This window comes from Lytechinus variegatus, chromosome 2 (assembly GCF_018143015.1).
Source record: "Lytechinus variegatus isolate NC3 chromosome 2, Lvar_3.0, whole genome shotgun sequence".
Taxonomy (NCBI): Eukaryota; Metazoa; Echinodermata; class Echinoidea; order Temnopleuroida; family Toxopneustidae; genus Lytechinus; species Lytechinus variegatus.
Window position 1 is genome coordinate 31,129,694 of NC_054741.1, and position 23,387 is coordinate 31,153,080.

Genomic DNA, 23,387 nt, shown 5'->3' on the forward strand with positions numbered 1-23,387 from the left:
TTCACATACATACTAGTATTGCACTGCGAGCATCTCATTATCCATCAAGCATTTATCGTCTGTATTAAAACTCTCTGCCAGCGAGGCGCTTGTTTGTACACTGCGTCAGTTATCACACGACAAAAATGTCCCCCTTGCTCCTGGCGGTTGTTTCTTCGGAAGATCTGATAACGCTTGGAGGATAAAATAATAGGTCTGCTTGTTTGCTTCTAATCTAAATCTGCTACAAATCCATGATACCATTGATCAATGATATCAAAGTTTAAACGACGAAAGTCTGCGAAGCATCTCCATCGGTCCCGGTTAGGTTGAGATTGCTTTTTTATTGATTTACTTAGAATCAGAAGGATGCCATGTTGTGCAACCAGAGGATATTGGACTCTGACCGATGATCCGTTCAGATAGGAATCAAGCTGGTAAGACTTAAAACGGGATTATCATCATCTATTGAACCCGTTGAATGCGATTTATCATCGACTATTCTTGTTCACTGTAGTATAAAATGTGAATCTCTATCTTTTGTAAATAAAAACTGTGTTTTGATTTTTAAGCTCGAGATGGTTCTCAAATTGGTTTTCCATGACCATCTAGATTATTGCAATCTGATCGCAATGGGATGATGATGAGTGGGGTGACCATTATTGTGGTGGTGGAGAAGCTTGATGGTGATTGGGGTGGTTAATGAGGTCAAGTTGTTTGTTTTTGGTATCTTCTCCCTCTTTTCACATATTACATTATGGAGATGCCGATTTCCTTTTTTTCTCATCTTTTCTCATTCCATCTATTTATTTGCATTTTATAGAGATGTTGTATTTATTTTCCCCCCATTTTCATTTCCTATTCTGCCATCTTCTTATTTTCCTCTATTTATTCTCTATCTTGTCGCCCTTATTTTTTGTCTTTGCCAAATTATTTTCTTCTCTTTGTTTAATATTTTTATCAATTATGAGCCAGGTTGAAATAAAGTTCTTTACTATAGTAGATTATTACTCCCTTAGATTATTTTCCTTCTATTCATCATCCTTTCTTTGTTCTTCAATTTAATTTCTCTCCTTTTTTATTTTCATTTTGCAAAATATCCTGTTAGTATTATACTATGTAAATTTCATATCAAGTACATTTAATCGATCATTATTTTTTAATGTGTAATTAAATATATACATTTAAATACACCCTCTCATCATTTCAATTGGTTATCAGGTAGTCATGATCTGATATTTTAAGGTACAATGCACAATCCACGATCCTAATGTTTTATCTTCCATGTAATCTTTTAATCCACTGCTTATGCAATGTAGAGTATACAATAAACATATTATAATTAAGTTTTTGGTTGCAATGCTAATATTTCAATAAAAACTTTATGCACTGAAAAAACATCATTTTGAATTTATAGAACATCTTCATTGCACCATTGTCCCAAACTGAGAGCTGTATAATACTACCACTATGCCAAGGGGAAAGGTACCCGACGGCTTGGAGATGGATAATCTCCAGCTAAGACCAGGCGAGACAAGCCCTCGATCCCCTCTGACCCCAACGATCAAGCTCTCGCGACCTCCGAGTAGCAGCATAGACCGCAAGTCCAGTCTCTCTTACACTTTTGTCAATGCAAATGAGGAAGCCGATTTAGTGAATGGTGGATTTATAGATAATGATAAGGTTTCAAGTGAAATTCAGAAGCATCAACAGAATGGAAATGGAAGTAAGTTGGTTTCTTGTCATATTTTTTTCACGAAAATTCTTGAAAATTAATTGTTGTTTTTTTTGCAGGAGAACTACTTCTAGGCCTCCTTACATGTTAAGGTATAGTGTAGCATTTTATTAGGCATGACCTGATTTTTTAAACAAAATATCTACTTCATAATCCTTCCTTTCTCAGAATGACAGAATGGATCAAGAATCCAATTTGATGGTCAATTTATCTTATTGGAGTAAATATTTATGCATCGTAGGTTTTGGATTATATAACATATTGCAATATAGGTAATTTATTTTTTTCTCATATTTTTTCGTTGCCAGATGCTGGATGAGCACCACATCATTGATGTGCTAGATTTGATATAAGCTCATTCCCATATTATGAGATATGTTGATGTTGGTGTTATCTCTGAGTAATTGACAATACTAAGAAATTTGACTTTGGCCCACTGAGTGTGTTATCAGTTCACATAAGGAAATCAAAGCTGTTATCCTTTCCCCTCATTTTATCCAGCTTCTGATGCAAGCAGAGGAGCTAACAGTGCCCCGCCCTTAAACGGTCACTCCCCCGTTGAGTCTTGGAGTTTGTCCGGGTCACCAGGCAGCAACCACACCAATGGGGACGTTCTCAACAACCACAAAAACAAGTAAACCATGTTTCACACAAGTTCCTATATCTTTCACATGAAATATTATGCCAGATATACAACATTTTTCTTTGCATGAATTTGTCAGAGTCACTGCTAAATCAAAGCATTTTTTCAAACAAACAAAAATATTGTACAAATATCTTATTTGTCTCTTCTAAGTTCAAGTTTCCCCAAGTCAAACATGTTACTATCAGCCAAAGAGATTCAGATCACCAAGAGTCAGATCACCAAGAGTCACATAGGTTTTGTATTAATGGAATAAGTGACTTCATATTAATATTACACTTGTTGTACAGGTATCTCAAGTGTTGCTTTCCTAAAATGCAGTAGTGATTTAAATGAATTGTCAAATATGAACTGGTCAATATAAATTGATATTACTTGTCAAAAGAAAAATCATTGTGAATATTAATATACAAAAAATCTTCCATTTTCCAAATTATCCTGATTTTAAAAAATACTTGTATATGTTTTTCAGCTAAGCTGAAGTCATACGCAGTGGCATGTTATCGCGTTAATGTCATAATAACTCTGAAGGAAGAACATTGCCTTTGAACTTGTCTGTTAAGTAACTTGTTTATTAACTCTTTGACTACTGAATCATATAATTCACAAAATTTCACATAGACTGAGCAAGGATTACCCAGTTCCAGGTGGAAAAGTTTAATGATTTGTTTAACCTTTGACCTAGGAATGGAGCATACTCCATATCAAGATGTCTGATGCCTCCGAAGAAGAATTCTAAACCCAAGCGACACAGCCTGCCTTTGCCTGGATTTGTAGAAAGCAGTAGCCTCAAGTCATCAGTGAGTGACCTTTCCATACTCTTTTTAACTGCAAACAGTTTATACTGCATCATTGATATCTAAGATAGATGAGAAGGGCATTGATTCCAATCATGTGCCATCCAAGAACATTGCCTTAATATGAATGGAGTTTAACCCTGATGTAATTCTTTCTTATTTTCGAGTGATTTTACAGTCACAAAGTTCCCATAGGCAAAGTTTCTGTGTCATAACAGACATACCAGGTCTCACGCTTTGGGCCTGAGACACCCTCCTTTCGGACTTTCGTTCATTCCCCAAATCTGTCCTATGCTTGTATTGCATGCAGCCTATCGCCACATGCATTACACACAATGCCTGAAAATCTCACACATAGCTTGTCTCAAGCCGAGCCACAGAAAATCTCATGCATAGCAGGTCTTTTAATTTGCCATCCCCGGTCATAAACCTTGATATAATTTTTTTGCAAATACATGTACAAGAATAATTTGATGCACCCTGCCTTGGCAATCAAATTATGGAATATCAGTAGCTTATAACAGTTTTCCAACTTGCCATTTGCCAGGATGATGAGGCAGACTTGCCAAAGCGGACCACCCTCAAGAATGGAGGCAGCACCCGCAGCATGAATCTGCTCCCCCGCAATGTTCCGTCTCCAACCAAGAGCAATGCATCGCCATGGAAACGATGGTTCAAGAGGAAGGCTTCTAATGGCAGCGAGCAGAGCAGTTTCAGCGATGCAAGCTGGATGAGCAGGTATCCATATTTCATTAGCCCATTGGAGAACATGCAATTCCATAAACCCCAGCCCCCTTGTATGCAACCCAGTCTCTTGTTGGAGAACTACTAATTAGATGATGTATGAGGTTTTGTGTGGTTAAACAGAAAAAAGACTGAGAGGAGAATGCTGTATTTCGCTGCAAGATTATGATAGAGAAATGCAGGTACCGTTCATGGTAGTGGTCATGGTGGTGGTCATGAAAGCTATGGTTTGTTGAAAATGTTGGTAATGATACTAATTCACTTAATTAATTTGGTAGTGATGATGGAGACTTTGATTGAAGCTTTACCAGCCTAGGCGATGTAAATCATTTCATAATTGTGAAAACAATTGAGCTGATATGTAAAAATTAAATTTGCATATATGGTGCATGTCCTGATTTCTATGTTTATAATTTCTCAGTTTGGCATTCATCAGAAGTTTATTAATCAATATTTCTTCCACAGTGCTGAATACGATGATGGAGAAAAGAAACCCAAACTGTGGAATCTTGCAAGGAGCATCACTAAACGAGTGAGCAAACTCCGGAACAATGAGGTTGCACCAATGTCGCAGAACAGCTTAGCCCCTCCTGAACCTGCTCCTGCCACAGCCACAGACAACAGTAAGTGTGATACTGTCACTTGAATACTCTGAACCTTTTTCATTTGGTCCATATTCGGATTTAGGGATGGAGTTTGGGTATGAGATAACTGCATGGAAGTATGATATCCTGATGACACAATATCCCAATGACAACTCTTCTGGGACAACCTGTCAGTCCCATGGCCAGTTGCCTTCTGGGAAAGATCCCTAGATCTTGTCCATGTTGGTGGCAGCGGTGGGATGTTGCCCCCACCATTCCTTTTCATCATATTATCATATGTAAATCAAGGGTGTGATCAGTATGCAAGTTGGATTCAGGATTAGTATGAGGTCAAGGGGAGTGGGGTCAAAATAGTTTGATCCAGAGTGGAAGTGTTTTTTGGGGGAGGAGGAATGGTATTACTACATCAGTTATACCATTTCTAGAGCATTATTATCGTTTCCTCATAAAGCAACCCTGTTTAAATCAATCTCCACTTTAATTTGTCTTTTATCCAGGCCCTTTGCCAAAGTTTACCTACTGTTACAAATCTGGAAATCTTTATTTCTTATTAAGTAAAACTGTTTAGTGATGTTGCCATGGTAGATACCATAAATGACAGGGTTCAACACTAATATTAAGCTTTAGGCAATTGAACTTGGGGTGTGAATTTTGTTCATCAATATGGGAAAATGTAATGATGTCCAAACTACTCTCTTACCTCTCTTGTCAAAGATCTCAAACCCACCAGTGTCCGTCGACGTCTTGATTCCTTTGCCCCGAGCAGTGTCGGGGACGTTGCTGATGAGATCCATTTCAAGACCAGCAGGTTTGGACTTATCACCAGCTGCTGGAAGAGATTCAAGGCCCTGCGGTTCCCGGAATACTTTGACCCTCTTGGTGAGTTCTTCATAGAATTTCGATGATATGGTGAATTATCTTACCGTCTCCGTTGTAACTGAATTATCAATGAAAACCATACATGATAATAACAATGATAATGTGCAAAATGTATATAGCACTTAATACAGTGTATCAAAATTGATATAGTACCAAGCACTTACACAGCAATACCATCCATCATCTACATAAGACTTGGTTGGTTTTTTTTACAAACAATAATAACAAGACTGAGATAATGCAGGCCATTCATGTCACACAGTCCCTGTACAATGGTAGACCATTTGTGCCACAAGCCATGAACCTGGCCACGGGGGATACGGGGTGCTGAGCACTGTCACAGCACCCCGAATCCTCCGTGGCCAGGTTCATGGCTTGTGTAACAATAGAATAATCCCCCATGGACAGGGCCTTGCCACAAGCCCAAGCCCTCAACAGCATTAGTAAAAGCTCCTTCAGAGGTAAAACTTTGTTGTTGTTACAGATCAGCAATATCTTATATGATCATTTGGCAAAGAACCCACCCCCCCCCACCAATTTACGAACCTGTTAAGTCAGCCAACAGAATACTTGAAGTTTTAATGCACTAGACTTAATACAGGGATTATTTTGTTTCCCCATAGCCAGTTAGTGTATATTCCTTGGCTAATTGTTTCATTTGTTCAATAATTTTCCATTCTTACTACCGTAACCCTGTTAGCCTATGGAGAGTAAAATATTGAGTTGAGTTGGCAACATGTTAAAGGGGAATGAAACCTTTGGAACAAATAGGCTTGTGTAGAAATAGAAAAATCAAAGAATAAGAATAAAGAAAGTTTGAGAAAAATCGGACAAATAGTGAGAAAGTTATGAGCATTTGAATATTGCAATCACTAATGCTATGGAGATCCTCACATTGGCAATGCGACAAGGATGTGTGATGTCACTGATGAACAACTTTCCCTTTGGTGGACTGTAAAATACCCTCAAAATGTCTCTTTTTGCTTTTTCTTATGATGAAAAAAACTCTTTATCATGATGTATTCTTTAAAAAATATGTATTACATGCCCTCATGTAGACAGAACACATGATTTATGGATAGATGTGATAAAAGAGGCAATTCTAGTGAAATATATACTAAAGTAATGGGGAGAGTTGTTCACAAGTGACATCACACATCTTTGTCGCATTGCCAATTTGCTATCTCCATAGCATTAGTGATCGCAATATTCAAATGCTCATAACTTTCTCATTATTTGTCCGATTTTTCTCAAACTTTGGTTGATCTGTTTCTTCGATTTTTCTGTTTTCACACAAGCTATCTTATTCCAATGGTTTCATTCTCCTTTAATAATGTTTTGCCATATCCTTAGGTGGCTGGTGGTTGTGTTGGCTGAGCGTAGTTACCATGGCATTCCTCTACAATGCCATCGTCATCTTCCTACGCGGTGCATTTCGGGATAAATACCAGACAAGCAATAACATAGGGTACTGGGTGACCGTAGACTACCTGTGCGACTTCGTCTACATCATAGACATGCTGCTCTTCAGGTCCCGGCTTATGTTCTTTCAGGCCGGCCAAGGCATTGTGAGTATGCGACATTTTTAATTTCTCCTGTAATTCATTATTCAGTTGAGCCCAAAAGTCAAAGATTACGATCAATTTGATTAAATTTCAGACGTGTTATTGCACTTGATATACTTGGCTTCATGATCAAAGCTTGAAGAGGACAGTTTATACCACATGGCCCATACAGAGGAAATCCTGAATTTATGATAATAAAAGCAGTTCATACTGCAAGGTACAATAGTAATAATACTGTACATACCATGATCATACTGAAAAAGGGGATTTTTCTTAAATCCAGGTGGGTGTGCATACAAAGCTGTTCTTAAGTTACGAGTGACTTTATGAACAACAGGGTATCCTTTCTTAAGCGCTAATTCTACACCAATGAAAACTTTGTCCACCAAATTTTTATAAAGGAAGGATCACAAGTCATTGTAATGTTGCTCTTAACTTACACCAGCTTGATGAAACACCCATCAAGGCGAGTAAAGATTAGGTCTTTTAAGTTATTAAACTGTTGCTATGTGGAAAAAATATTGTATTGTTTGTTTTACTTTTTATTGCTTTTTTTCAGACTGACAAACGATGCATGTTGACACACTATACATCTTCAAGACTTTTCAAGGTAAGTGAATTCCATTAATCTGTTGTCTTCTGAAATTTGTCTAGAACAGGAATGACTTGGGGAGTCTGAGTGTGTCATGAGTAGTTCTGTCAGTGATATTCATCAACTAGCTCATAATCTTCCAATCCGATGCAAGGATTTGCAGTAGCTTATAACAATAGTAAGTGAAAGTGCACTTGCTATTTGTATAATGAAATGCTTCCCTGATGATCTTAATATGTTGGTTTGTAAATCACCTTCTAGGCAATGCTGGAGAGACTACCGTAATAGAGATTAGACTGTGTTTGTGTTATAAACTTCTCTAAGCTCACTGCAGTATTAAAAATGTACTAAGTGGATATTACTCACATATTTGCTTAAAGATAGCATATACTTCTGACTGAAGTTTGTGCAAATTTACATTCCTTGGGATGTATGATATTGTGCATAACTTTTATGTTGGGTATGCCCAAATGTAGAAACATTTTCATTGACAGTTATACCAATAACAAAAACATAGTTAAAAGGCATAATTCAATTGTCACAATCCAAGCTTGTACTATTTAAAATGTAATTGCTTCCTATACTTACTGAGATATATGTACGATCACAGGGCCACAAAACTGTCTCCTGAACTGGGACAATTTTCCCTTTTTTCAGTTGATACCAATCTACATTTTCTGTAAAAATGACAAGGGCCATTTTTGGAACTTAGCGGAGTCTATTTTGACCATTATTAGGGCGAATTACCCTCTGCTTCTCTGTATTCTATGTGTATTTTTTTTCTTTTCAGTTTGATTTACTATCCCTGCTGCCCCTGGACCTGTTTTACTTCTCCATCGGTCGTGTGGAATCACTCCTCAGGCTGCCACGTCTTTTCAAGTTTCACTCCTATCTCGAGTTCTCACAGAAGTTTGAAAACAAGTCAAAAACAGCCCATGCCATCAGGTATGTACTCTACAGATCATGTAGTACATCATTGGTTAGTGTACGTAATGTGGTTTTGTTGATCAATCTGGGGTGTATCACTCGACTATATTGTCATGCACGCCTCTAGCAAGCCCCCAAAATAGAAACATGATTTGTTGGTTGAGATTCAAAACACGTTTTCTGCATTTAAGATGAATAAAAAACAAAAACAAGAATCAGAAAAGGGTATGTTTCTGGACTGGAAGTATAAACCTATCTATCTTAAGAGGTCTCTTCCGAGTATTCGGAGTATCGTTTAGAAGGCAAAATTTAAAATTGTCAAGAAGGTTGAATTTTGACCACTGCAAATCACATCAACAATCACACAAATACAGGTATAGTTGTCAGTAATCTGTTCTTGACAGTTTATTAAAAGACGTCATTTTTTATGATCGCCTTACGAAGAAAAATCTTAATTGTGCCGATAATCTTTAATCCTCATCTTCACCCCTATTCAGGATATTCCGTATGGTCTGTTACCTACTCTACATGATTCATCTTAATACCTGTCTCTACTACGCTATCCTGTCTTGGGAAGGGATACGAACAGATGAGATAGCCATGAAAGAGGATTACTGGGTCTATCTGGACCCCAAAGTAGATGTGTAAGTTCATATTCAAAATACTCTGTCAGGGGGGAACTGAATTCAATTTACATCAAAAGCAGTATAATATCAGGGTACAATATTTTGTTGGAAGTTTGTAGTGGTCTTTAGTGCTTTCTTCAATCGATGAGAAAGAAGTAAATAGTTTCATAATCATATCCACGGAAAACACAATTGTGTGGATGCTGGAAGCATGGCTATGGTTCTATTTGGCGTATTAGGCATATTCTAACATTATTTTATGGGATATGATGGAAACCTTGGATAGCCCTATGATTGATGAGAAAATGAATCTGTTGCGCTTTCAGCAAGTGAATCTCCTTCACACTTTGAATAAAGAATTAGTTAGCTATGGCATCTCTTTACTCTTCTTGTTATCATGGTTTTTGTGACAATGGTAGAACCATAGACCAACAATATCTGATATAGGATTAATATGATGTAAATCTATTAAGGCCGAGAGTTTATTAATCTATGGACTCTCTTTTTATAAGTATTTGAAAAGATAAAAGATGGTTTTAAAAGGCATCTTACTATTCTGGAAAGTGTTTTGAAGGCTCCTTAGTTAGGTGACATCTATGAACTTTACATCCAGAGAATCTTGTAGTAAGGAAATATTCTTGACTTTTAATACCATGTGTATAGAAAGTGCTTTATAAAGGATATCATATGATTCATGCTTTGAATTAATGTTCTATTGCATCGGGTGAGAGCAGTGGGATGGTGGGATTAGTCCGACTATTCAGAGATGGTTGAAAGGTTCACATCTAAGGAAGATGACTAAGGTTCAAAGGGTATTGTTCCATCATATGCAGACCTGTATAAATGAATTAAGCAAACAGCTAGTGAAATATGTATTCACGTTCTTTGGATAAAATTTCTTGCTTTTGTGTCAGCAGTGAGGGTCACATCTAAGGTAAAACAGTAATGTATTGGCAACTTTATTGTTTTATGACATACAGACCTGTCTGGATGAATTTAGCAAGAAGCTTACAAACTAGGCTTAATTCAATTTAAACACAGTGCAACTTGACAAAAACTAAATGCAAATTAATAAATGAACATTATTACCATGAAATACTAATCAGTTGCAAGATTGATTTATGATAGTAAATATAAAAAAGCAGTATAGAATAGAGCATTTGGTAACAAAATTATAAAGAAAATGTTCACATCTAAGGTAGATCACTAATGTATTGACAAGGAGTGTTTTTATCACATATTGACCTGTCTTAATGAATTTAGTAAGAAGCTAGCAGTCTAAGCACCTGTGTCATTGAACTTAGTAAGAAAAATTCTTGCATTTGTGGCAGTAGTGGGATTTGTTGACTTTGTTCAAATAGAGATAAAAGGTTTACATCTAAGGTAAATTACCAGTGTGTATGATCACATACAGACTTGTCTTGATAAATTTATCCAGAAGTTTACAAACTAGCCAATCATGTTTTCTAAAAAAAAATTAAAAACTTCTTGTTTTGGTGGCAGCATTGGGATTGAATCCCACTATAGAGATAGATTAAAGGTTCACATCTAACGCTGATCACTAATGCAATGTCAAAGTTATTATTTCATCACATATACACCTGTCTTAGTGAATTTAGTTAGAAGCTAGAAGACCGTCTGTTCTAATAAATCTTCTTGTTTTGGTAGCAGCGGTGGGATTGAATCCCACAATTCAGAGATAGGGTAATCTAAGGTAGATCACTTATGTAATGACAAAATTACTTCCTAATCACATACAGACCTGTCTTCATTAATTCAATATAAAGGAGCTCACTAACTAGGCTTTTCCATTCACTTAATAAATATAACTCATTGCTTTGGTGGCAGCAATGGGATTGATTGGCTCTGTTCATATAGAGAATAAAGGTTCACATCTAAGGTAGATCACTTATGTAATGACATGACCATTAATTCAATTTATCAAAGAGCTTACAATCTAGCAAATTATGTTTGCTAAAAAATTTAAAAACTTCTTGTTTCGGTGGCAGCGGTGGGATTGATCCCACTGAACAGAGATAGATAAAAGGTTCACATCTAAGGTAGATCACTAATATAATGACAAAGTTATTTTTCCACATACAGACGTGTCTTCATTAATTTGATAGCAAGAAGCTAGCCAACTACGCTTTTCTATTCACTTGATAATGAAACTTCTTGCTTTAGTGGCAGCAGTAGCATTGGTTGGCTCTATTCAAATATAGATTAAATATTTAAGGTAGATCACTATGTAATGACAAGACCATATTTTTCATCGCATACAGACCTGTCTTGATAAATATTTCAAGAAGCTTACAAACAAGCCAATCATGTTTGCTGATAAGTTAAAAACTATTTTTGGTGGCAGCGCTGGGATAGAATCCCACTCTTCAGAGATAGATCAAAGGTTCCCATCTAAGGCTAATCACTAATGCAATGACAAAGTTATTATTTTCTCACATATACGCCTGTCTTAGTGAATTTGGTTAGAAGCTAGGAGCTTATGCCCTCACTCCTGTTCTTCTTCTAATAAATCTTCTTGCTTTGGTAGCAGCAGTGGGATTGAATCCCACTATTCAGAGATAGGCTAAAGTTTCACATCTAAGGTAGATCACTAATGTAATGACAAAATTACTTTTTCATTACATACTTACCTTCATTTATTTGATAGCAAGAACCTAGCCAGTTAGACTTTCCCATTCACTTAATAAATAAAACTTCATGCTTTGGTGGCAGCAGTGGGATTGATTGGCTCTGTTCAAATAGAGAATGAAGGTTTACATGTAAGGTAGATCACAAGTGTAATGACAGGACCATTATTTCAACTTATCAAGAAGTTAACAAACTAGCAAATTATGTTTGCTAAAAAATCTTCTTGTTTTGGTGACAGTGGTGGGATTGGATCCCACTATTCAGAGATTGATAAAAGGTTCCCATCTAAGTTAGCTCACTAATGTAATGACAAGATTGTATTCTCATCATATACAGACTTGTTTTTATTAATTTAATAGCAAAAATCTACCCAACTAGGCTTCCCGTTCATTCAATAAAATAAAAACTTCTTGTTTTGGTGGCAGCAGTGAAATTGAATCCCACTATTTGGAGATAGGCTAAAGGTTCCCATCTAAGGTAGATCATTGATGTAAAGACAAGATTACTTTTTCATCGCATATAGACCTGTCTTCATTAATTTGATAGCAAGGAGCTAGCCAACTATGCTTTCCCATTCACTTAATGAATAAAGAAAGCATTGCTTAGGTGACAGCGGTAGGCTTAAATTCCACTATTCAGAGATAGGTTACAGGTTCCCATCTAAGGTAGATCACTAATGTGTTAACAAATAGTGTTTTTTTCACAAATACACAAATTTATAAGAAGCTAGCAGATTAAGCACCCTGTTCTTCTGATAAAACATCTTGCTTTTGGTGGCAGCAGTAGTATTGCACCCCACTATTGAGAGATAGTTTAAAGGTTCACATCTAAGGTAGATCTCCAGATAATGTGAGAGGAATATTTTTCTCTTATCACACTAAGGTCTGCTTACTCAGTTTATTGGTTGTGTATGTCACATGAAAACCTCTTTGCATGGCAGATTCAGGCAGCACAAAAGATTTTACAGTACATTTATACAAATATTGTAAACGTATCGTTTATTGTGTAAAAATCATGTACATTTAGTATGAGTTTTGTCAAGAAACATACTGGATGTCACATTATGAATAATGATATTGGTTTGCAGTTCTGTACACTCATAGAATGATTAATGCAATTTGGCTCCATGTGTGAAATGACTATCAAAACATTATTTTTATATTTCTATCTAGGTATACAAAATGTTTATTTCGGTCAGCAAAGACACTGATTGTGATTGGCAATCTGCCCCCACCGAACACCAACAGTCAGATCTTCTTCATGAACATTGACTTCATAGTAGGCGTGTTTGTCTTCGCTTCTATGATTGGTCAGGTAAAATAATACATGAATGTCCAAAATTGTAATCAGCTGAATATAATTTGGAATCATCTTCTAATGGCCACAGGTGAAGTTTGATAACGATGCTTAATTAGGACTATTAGCTAAGTTAAATTGTTTTATTACTATTGGCTCACTTGTAGCGTATCAATGGTTATGTTGACCATTTGCCATTTAGTAATTATTGATAATATCAATGCATGTGACTTGTTGATGTGTGAATGAAAGGTATCTATTCCAGCAGAGCTGTGTGCTACACGGTTTGAATAGAAGTAGTAGTAGTAGTAGTAGTGAATTATTATCATTTATCATCATTATCAACACCAGCAATATCTTCTTCATCATCATTATCATCATCATCATCACCTCCCTATTAATTGCAAGTGCAATTCATTTAATGCATTTTGATCCTTCAAAAATTATCTAGTTTTGAAATAACTTAAAGGGGCTGTTTATTTTCCATCATGTTTACATTTATGCACCACCAGATGAGAGACATTTCAGCCAAAGCTGGAGCCACCAAGGAACAGTTCCGTCGTCAAATGGATGACACAATGAACCTTCTACAGGTGTGGAATATCCCTGAATCCGTTCAGAAGAGAGTCCGCAGCTACTACATCTACTCTTGGGATCAAGGCGCTGTCCTTGGTTAGTCTTTCGGTGGTAGATCCTGTCGAATCATTACAATACAATATCATGCGCCATTTTGTTTACGCACAATGTATTGTGCCAATTTATTCCAGACAAGACTTGTTCAATATAGTGCTTCCAAGAGAAAAAACATTCATGCACAAATGAGAAATCTTCCAAGGCTATACCAACTGAAGGATGATATTCTAAGCATTACAATAATAAGTAATTTGTTTATTTCATTTGTGATAAAATCATAAGTCATTGATAATTCTCTCTCTCTTTTTTTTTGTGAATTCTTTATACTGCTAGGTCTACATATTACATTTTGGCATAAAGAATTTCAATGTCTTAAAAATGAAAATTTTGAATGAAATTTTTCCAATGTTGATACTTTTGACACAATGTTGACTATTTTCATCATGTAACACTAATTAAAACCATTAACTTCCATGGTTTAAATCTTCATCAATGTTTTGAGAAACGCCAATACAAAACAAAAGATTTTGCAAACAAGACTTTCATGTACTGCATGTGAAAATATTACATACATTAGAATAAAGTGTTCTAATTTATTGATATTTGCTAAAATTGTGTTGCTTAGATGAGAGAGACCTCCTACTTGGAGTACCTATCCGTATGCAGACTGATATAGCCATCAATGTTCACATGGATACCCTCAGTCGAGTTTCACTCTTCCAGGTAATTAACCATACTCTTGTTAGTTTTTTTCCAACTGTCGCAGGGTCGGTTAAGCGAAATTTGATTTATTTATGTTTATTTACACATAATCAAAATAATAACAAAGATGCATATGAAATAATAAACATCATAAGAGTACTTCCATAAGACAAGTGTTGTTTTCAAAACATTAACTTTATTGTTAAATTTAAGTTAGCACAAAGTTGACAGTACTTTTGTGATTATACAATGATATCAATAGTATATTATATATGAAAGTGAAAATGAAGGGCTTGTTAAAAGGCATATGTCATGGTAAGCCTCTATTCAGACATCCTTAAAATAGAGCAGGCTATTCATAAAGTAGAGGAGCTAGATTGAAAATTTGATAAATGTTTAGTGATTCAATCATGGCGTAGGCTGTACTTGAAAAACAAAAATGGTTTGAATGGCTGAAAATATTTTAAAAATGAACAATAGCTTCTATGTATAGGCATCATACCTTCTTCATACATGTTTAAATCAGTGAAATTTCAGTAGTTTGAGATCTGTATCAAGCATTACCAAATTTATCATATGAGCTTTCTGGTTTTTATTCTTGTGCTATTAAACAAAAATGACATTTTTTCACAATTATGACTTTCCTAAGATTCACCATAATTTGTTTAGATTTCGCAATGTAAATCATTAGTTTTATTTGGAATTCTTTTAAAAGATGTAATGATCTGAACCAGAAGTTAGTTATCTACTGTATATCAAACTCAAAGCCACAACTTGTTTTTGACAAATTATGTATCTATTCCACGTCAGTTCAATTTTTTTTATATGGGATTGATATTTTTCTAGGACTGTGATAAGATGCTTCTGCGTGATCTTGTTCTCAAACTTCGACCACTGGTTTACCTTCCTAATGAATATATCTGCCGAAAGGTAAGTTGTCAACCTGTACCCTGAATTGGTTATTGTAATTAAGTGCAGAATCAACTGTGAGTTATTTATTCTATTATATTTTTGTGTAAATTTACAGTATATGAAACACATGATTTTAAGTGCCATGATCAAAATCTAAATTAAACAAATATTCAATCTCACAGTCACCTTCTGAAAAATTGTTTCTCTTTATCAAAGTAGTGTGTATGATGTATAGTGTATGCATATAATTAGAAAGAGTATATACTTGATTGAGTTTTTAAGCTTCCATGAAAGGTGTGAAAGTGTGGACTAATTATTATCAGTAAAGAAGTTAAACAATGAAAGTAACAGGAAGTGTAACATATTGATACTAACTTTAATTTGATTCTTACAGGGAGCAGTAGGGAAAGAGATGTACATCATAGTTGATGGTAGTGTGCAAGTTCTTGGAGGAGAGAATAACTCCAAGGTGCTTGCTACTCTTCATCCGGGAAGTGTCTTTGGAGAAATCAGGTGAGATTCTCCTAAAAAATATGGATACTGCTTCATCGATAAAGAATCAACTGTATAAAATGAGTAAAATACATTATATAGATAAAATGAACGCTGTTTATTTCATCTAGTACATGATGGATCAGCATCCTTTTTTGTGTATGTATTGTATTGAATTTTTTTTTTCTTCTCAATTTTGTTGTTGTTTATTCAAATACCATTAAAAATGATACTATTTAGCAATCATTTAAAAAGTTTAAAGTTGCCATTTGCAGATGGTGGTAAAATTTTTAAACATAGAATGAAGTGGTTTCATGATGACTTGTTTGAGTGGTGGCAGCAGTGGGATGTGCATATTTTATAGAGAATGTAGATGCAAGCATTCAATTTATCCTTTGGTGTATTACTTAACAAATTACTTACAAATCATTTGAAATGTCCATAGCAGAGACATTCTGACCGCTTTCTTAACTTTGGTCCTTCATTTTCTTGGATTCTGTAGCCTCCTTAGTGTTGGTGTTGGTAATCGTCGCACAGCAGATGTTGCTGCCCCAGGCTTTGCGAATCTCTTTGTGTTGGACAAGAAGGACCTGCAGGAAGTGGTAGTCAACTATCCAGATGCCCAAGAAAGTTTGAAACGAAAAGCTAGGTAAATTCGGAAGAGAAATATTTAGTCTCTAATGTTTCTGGCCGCTTATATAAGTATTTTATTATTATAGTCATGACTGAATTCCCATGAAGATTGCATTAGATATCAAGTTGAGGATCGTTTCAGTACCTGTAATTTTCAGGAAAGAATACTGTGAAGCTTCTATGATGAAACATGATGAGCCTGTATTCCTTGTACCTATACATTATGCAGATGATGGTAATGTTTGTCCAGTTTTATTGAGTCTGAAAGGCTTATTTCGTTTTTTATTCTTCCACCATAAAAAACTTAAAGGCTTATTTCATTATTTATTCTTCCACCATAATAAATTGTAAGGCTTAATTTAATTATTTATTTTTCCACCGTAAACAGAAACTTTCAGAAGTTTTATGACTGAATGGTTTCAAGGAGATGGCAAGATACTGATAGATTGGATATGGCGTACTTGCTTCATCTTATGAACATTTGCCGTTAGAGTTGTGGTTCATTTGTATTCATTTTCTGTTATTTCTTGATAGGGAGATCCTGAAACAGAACCAAGCAAATGATTCAAAGAGCAAAAAGAGGCGAGGAAAATCTCTGATTGCTGAGTCTATTCTTACTAGGGTAAGTCCTCTCTCAGCTATTCTGAATTAAAATAAAATTGTTATTTTTTTAATTTTTACACCATAAATACATGTATATTGACTGAATATTAGAAACATAAGCTTAATTTTTCATCCTCCCTAATGATTTGTTATTTTGGGTTATTTTGGCTTTTCTGCAAATACAAGTATCGGAAGATATAAACAGTCACTTTTTAAGAACATCCATCAAAGAGTGTAAGGGACATCCTTGTGGACCACCAAAGGCTACTGCTTTGTAAACTTGTGCACCTTCCCTTTCTTGATACAAAAAAGTGATTTATCCTTTTATCTCCCTTCTGAAAAACACATGCAGGATCCAGAAACAACACCAACATTCTTCAATGCCGTACTGCAAATCGCTCGCAACAAGCGCATCACCGCCACCATCCTCAAAGGATCTTTCAATATGAAGAATGAAGACGATGACGATGACTCAAGATTTGCATTCTACTCGTCCAGTGATATCTCTACAGATGAGGAAGCTCCAGTTACTATAAAAAAGAGAAAACGACCAAGGTTCACCAAGAAAAAAGGCTTAATCAAAGGTGAAGGCTAGGACCACAATGTTTCTGCCCCAGGAATGTTGTGATGTGTTTCTGAAAATGGCTCCTTTTATTCTTTACCTTTTGTATATCTATGTAATCCTGAGTTCATAAATTGACTACTACATTTCATATTCCCAATAGTTTTAGCTAAATTTCCTCCCTGAAGACTTTGTTAAACCATTGACAGTAGGAATGCACTTCTATGTTTTGTCTTATTTGTAAAGAGCTTCAACAGTCCGTGCTAGTATTCATCATCTGAATTCAAAGCAGCTGCAAAACATACCTGATGCATTAGGAATTCAAACAATTGTTCCAAGTAAGGACATGTATGGGAGTTGGAATAAGTGGGTTTGTTGGTAGGTAGGAAAAACAATCTAGCTATAGACATCAAGTTACTTTCAACAAGTTATTAAATTGCAGAACAACAAAAACTTTTTTTCTAAGAATCATGGACGAAATTCTTGACCATGCTCCCATCATTTCTTCAATCTTAGATGCTCTGAAGCTTGGCAGTCCTGGAGGCGGAGGTAGCTCCTCCTTTGATGACAGATCCGACAGTGACTACCCTGAGCCGACATCGGTCGTGGTTCATCCCATCCCCAAGGAGCAGCAGAACATCACCAGTAACCCTAGCCTCCCCAACCAGATTCCTGATGCCTTGCCCCTCTCCCTCCCGCACCTCGACCACGCCCTTCCCTCCCCTGGTCTTTCCTCCTCCATGGTAACAGACAATGACCCCCTGGAGGATGATCAGGATGCCCATGATAGTGGGGTGGATGTACCCCTGGATGGCAGCGCAGGAGCGCTGACAGGGGGCAGCTTTGACTTTCCTGGGGAACCCGATGGCATGGCTCTGGATCCTCCAGGACGACCCAATAATGATAACCCGGAGGTACAGTATTATACCCCATTGAGGATCTTGGTAAAATCATGGTCTTTTTTGCCTAATTCTGATTGCAATTATTGCAATTCCACTTTTATTAAATCAAAAAGTGTAATATAACGAGAATAGAATTATGCAAGTTTCAAACAATGATGATTGAAAACAAATCATAAGTGAAAGCATTTGTAGAATATATTTTTCCTTGTTGATAATATTTGTATGAAGATATAAAGGACACCATGTTAAACAACAAGAGAATACTGGGTTTTTTTCAACCCCGAACATTGTGGAAATGATTTTTAAATTTGAGAAAGAATCAAACTTAGTAAAAACGGATTTAGAAAAATATGGACATAATGTCCCTTATTTTTGTTGACAATGTTTGAATGTCTGCTGTGATTTTATTTGTATATTTAGAAATTGCAATTGATTCGATACTGAATAAAACATTGAAAAAATTGTGCATGGTTTCTATTGTTAAAATCACAATTGCAATGCAATTAGTAATCTCTCTACAAAGCATTTATTTTCATAGCAAACATGTTTTTTCAAATAAAAATTCCAGGCTGCAGCCATCAGGAGTGAGCCAAAGATAGAATTCTCCCAGGATGAGCAGGAGAAACAAGAGGATAACGAAAGCACCATAGGAGCGGGTGAAAGTGACCAAATTACTGCAAGCAAAGACAGGAAAAGATCAACCCAATCTTGTCAGGAAAGTAGACCGACTACACCTACCCCAACCAAGACTGCACCATCAGAGAAACCCTCTGGACCTCTGAGGCGCCAGTCATCACCAGCAGCACCGACGGGAGGTGCACCACTTCAGCACCAGCACCAGCAGCAGCAGCCATGGATGCAGGGCCCAAGGCAGATACCGAAAGTGTTGCTTGAGCGCCAGGCAACACCGGCAGCGGAAGTGGAGCAGGCGTGGTCACCGGTACACCGTAGCAGTGAGAAGAAGGATGAAGATTTTAAAGTGAAGATAGAGCAGTCAAGCAGTGAGAAAGAAGATGATAAGGAGGAGGAGGAGGAAATGGAAAAAGGAATCGGTGAAGATACAGGAAACGGCAAACAAGATGAAATCATTGACATCGAAGAGGAGGAAAAGAAGGGTGGAGGACATCAAGAAGGTATGATTTTTTTTCATTTAGTCAAATTACATTTATAGGCTTAATGTTCTATAAAGTAGATTATATTTAGCTGTGGGACAGATGATTTTAGACTACCTTCTATATTGAAAAAGTGGAGAACGGCAAAAAGTTATTTTTTCATTTAGTCAAATCAAATTTATTTTAAGGTTAGTGTTTTAAGTTGAGTAAGTTCAGTTGTGGGACAAATGTTATAAGACTACCTTCAGTATTTGTGGCTAGTACAAAATTAGAAGGGCCTATGCTGTATCATAATAATAGAAGCAATTAGACTAAGAGCTAAGTGTCATGTTCTTTTTTATTCTTTTCAAATCTAGATGGAGCATCTTCCCACAAGGATAAGGGTTCATCGGTTGATCCTACACAAGATACCAAAGCCAGCGGCACACATCCCAAAAAGGTATCTAAGAGATCATCCAGCGAGTCCAGTCAAAAGGCCTTCAAACCCAATATCCAGTATAATCCTCGATCAATCTATACTACATCAGCACGCACCGACAGGTAAAATTAGTCATTAATCTCTTTCTCATTTAAGAATGCCACAAATAACTTCACATTGCAGTATGTGGAATGTTGAAGTCCAAGTATACTATACCCCATTTTCCCTCACCACACTATTCAAGGAATTGCTTCAAAAAATTATCTCTATCTTTGTTGTCATAAAATAATGAAGATTTCTTTCTGTAGATCTGCATTTATTTATTTGCATCTCCCCTGGATAAAGAGTGGCAAATACATCAATGCTGAGTTTAAGCACATGCAGTTGGCAAATATTGCAGTTTTATACATGATTCTGCCCAAGACATATATCTATTGTAACAAGACAGAAATATGTTTGATTTGGGCGAAATTTTTCATAGGAGAGGTAAACAATATAGTCTACTTGTCTGGTCTGAAAAAAAATTCCTTTGAATCCGGCACTTTTCTACTTAAGCCTATGAATCAATTCAGTTAAGGCATTTTTTATGGTACTTTCTAAAGACTTTAGTATAGTAAACATATGAAAATGTATGCACTAGCTAGCTGGCCTAGCAATCCTCCATATAACATTACAAAATGCATAGAAAGTGTTTTTGTTCTTATTTGAAAACCCCCCAGTTATGTCTGCCATAGGTTACAGTGATTTGAAGTTGGATTCATTTTGATATAAAATGTCAACTTAAACAGACCTTAATCTACATTGAGTGGGTTTCCATATGTTCAGAATAACTGTGAAAATATACTTGTATTTTTTCTTCTAGTTTTTTTTAATGTAAATTTCTCTCTTTGCATGGCTTCCCTCCTCAGACCCAAGTCCAAATCAGGAAGCAAGACCGGCAAGAGCAAAAAACACAGCAATGGGGATAAGCAGAAAAAGGAGTAATGCCAGGGAGTAATGATCTCTCAGTCTCGACGCATGCTCTAAATGAAAAAGTCATAGTCAATTGTGTAGTCTTGATGATTCTTTCCTGAAGCCTCAAGGATGCCAGCCAGTATGCCAGAAACGATCATAACCCTGTAAATGTGCTGTACAATTTAAAGCCTGAAAAGGTCTGGGGCCCCGTCTTACAAAGAGTTGCAACTGATCCGATCCATCACAACTATGGATGGCCAGCAACGTCAACATCTAAAATGTATGTTTATTTCAAATATTTTCTAGATGTGATGTACATGCATACATTCACAATTCTCTTGAAAATTCAGTGTGATATTCTTTTGGTTTACTATGGCAATCGTGCAAATTTCCTGTAGAAAAAAATTATGGTGTGGATGGATTTCCATAGAGTATTAAAATTGACTGGATCAGTTTTAACTCTTTGTAAGATGGGGCCCACAAATGGGATGTTGTCAGGGCCTGGAATAAGGCATGTCTTAAGACTGGCGTCACTGGTCAAATCATGCACTGTCTCACACATCTTCCAGATGTCAGCTTCTATTGAAATAAGGCCTGTTGTAGAGAGAGTTGCGATGAAACGCAACTAAAAAAATCTTGCGCAACTTGATTTTCAGCCAATAAATCACCCGTATTTGGGACTTGCGCACAATATTTGGAGCTTGCGTTTAATTGCAACTCTTTCTGCAACAGGTCCCTGGTGGGTGTTTCATAAAGCTGTTCGTAAGTTAAGAGCGACTTTCAGAACGACTGTTGATCCTTTCCTGTGGAAAATGGTATATTCATTGGCAACGGTTTAGCGCATAAGAAAGGTTCACCAGTCATTCTTAACTTACAAACATGTTTATGAAATGGCCCCCTGGGGAGTGTCTCATCAACATTTTCATCCGACATGTTGTCAGATCTGACATCTTTCTCTGATGTTGATTGCCTGAGAGGTATTGTTACTATGGTAAATAAAATGGGACTTGTCAGATAAAACGTCCGACAAGTCCTTTCATGAAATGCCCCCCTGGTCTTGCTCTATTGCATTACTATAAAAGGGATCCCACAAGATCGGTCTGTGCCGTGTCATCTCTTGGCTGTGCTTCATAAAGGTTGTTCTCAATGAGAGTTTGTTATTGTTTCTCTATTAAAAGTTCTTTTCAGCCAATCAAAATCAAGGATTTCACTGTACCGATATGTATCGACATCTTGTCATTGATAATAACCTTGTGAAACAGGGTACCGGATGACATAGAGCTTGACCTGGGCCCGCCTTACAAAGAGTTAAGATTGATCCAATCAATCATGACTTATGGACCATTGGTGTCATAATTTTTTCTACAGGAAATTTGCAAAATGTCCTTTGTAAACAAAGACAAACACACCAAATTGTCAAGAAAACGATGAATGTATCATAACTAGATAAAAAAAAATTTGAACAAGCATTTTAGATGTGGACGTTGCTGGCTTTCCATATAGGTGAGGTTGATCAGATCAATCGCAAATCTTTGTAAGACGGGGTCCAGTGAGTCGTAATACACAGCTTAATGATTCATCTTAAAGTCAACTTCTGATGATTGTAAATAATATGATCAATGTAATCAATCATTTTTATCTGATATGACCACATCCTGTCACAATTTTAATTCTCTATCTACAACCTCGGCCCTCCCCCCCCCCAAAAAAAAATGAACTTGTTATAGCAAATGGGAAAACTACCCCAATAGATGTAATGTTATGACAGCCATGTTTTTTTATTCTCTCTCACCAAACCATTTGAATATTATTATTGATATACAATTTATCAACAGATATTTGTAAAATGAATTTTAACCATTGTATTGAGAACAAACAATTGACTGGATAGAGCATTTTTTTATAGATGAAAACAGATTTTCAAAGTTTATTGATATCACAACTGATTTGATTTATTATTTGTGAATGTTTTAGGATATGTAATCCTGCAAAATAGTTTCATTGTTTATAGTGCAATATTCAAGACTAAACATGTGCATACTTCATACAGTGCAATAGTATACAGTGCAAATTTCTGAAACATTCTTTTTTTCTGTAATTGTCACATTTTAATCTAAGTTCTATTTATATAATATGTTTGAAACATTGTAAAACTATTTTGTTTATTTTCCAGGTTAAAAAAACAATTTTTTTCAATTTTTGTGTAATAAATACTAGTAGACTTTTGGGGTTTCTTTTACCATGTCAGCATTCCATTCAAAGAATATTTATGAAATTAGACAAGCACGATATAATTAAGTTGAAATCCTAAATTTATTTACTTTTTGGTTGTTAGTATTTTGTAATTATGTATGGTGGAGATATGCTGGAATGTTTTTTTTTTTTTTTTTTAAAGAGATTATATGATTTCAAGTGAAAACTATAATT

General features: G+C 36.0%; 1 protein-coding gene across 1 annotated transcript; it reads left to right on the forward strand.

Annotated features, from left to right (window-relative positions):
• Nucleotides 1-357: 357 nt before the first annotated feature.
• On the forward strand, nucleotides 358-21,802 carry LOC121407839 (cyclic nucleotide-gated cation channel beta-3-like). Its single transcript, XM_041599070.1, has 23 exons — nucleotides 358-416; nucleotides 1,397-1,705; nucleotides 2,216-2,348; nucleotides 3,043-3,157; nucleotides 3,702-3,892; nucleotides 4,364-4,521; nucleotides 5,218-5,382; nucleotides 6,736-6,950; nucleotides 7,507-7,557; nucleotides 8,330-8,484; nucleotides 8,964-9,110; nucleotides 12,914-13,055; nucleotides 13,550-13,709; nucleotides 14,296-14,393; nucleotides 15,219-15,302; nucleotides 15,679-15,797; nucleotides 16,279-16,425; nucleotides 16,944-17,031; nucleotides 17,365-17,596; nucleotides 18,091-18,488; nucleotides 19,045-19,609; nucleotides 19,945-20,128; nucleotides 20,915-21,802. Exons 2-23 carry the CDS (start codon nucleotides 1,450-1,452, stop codon nucleotides 20,988-20,990), a joined length of 3,879 nt encoding a protein of 1,292 aa, XP_041455004.1. The 5' UTR covers nucleotides 358-416; nucleotides 1,397-1,449; the 3' UTR covers nucleotides 20,991-21,802.
• The last annotated feature ends 1,585 nt before the right edge of the window (nucleotides 21,803-23,387 follow it).

What these genes read in the sequence shown, in the direction of transcription:
- LOC121407839 (XM_041599070.1), top strand. Translation starts at nt 1,450, where the DNA reads ATGCCAAGGGGAAAGGTACCCGACGGCTTGGAGATGGATAATCTCCAG. An exon ending in AGTTTGAAACGAAAAGCTAG is followed by an intron (nt 16,426 to 16,943) that starts GTAAATTCGGAA and finishes ATTTCTTGATAG; the next exon opens with GGAGATCCTGAAACAGAACC. An exon ending in ACATCAGCACGCACCGACAG is followed by an intron (nt 20,129 to 20,914) that starts GTAAAATTAGTC and finishes TTCCCTCCTCAG; the next exon opens with ACCCAAGTCCAAATCAGGAA.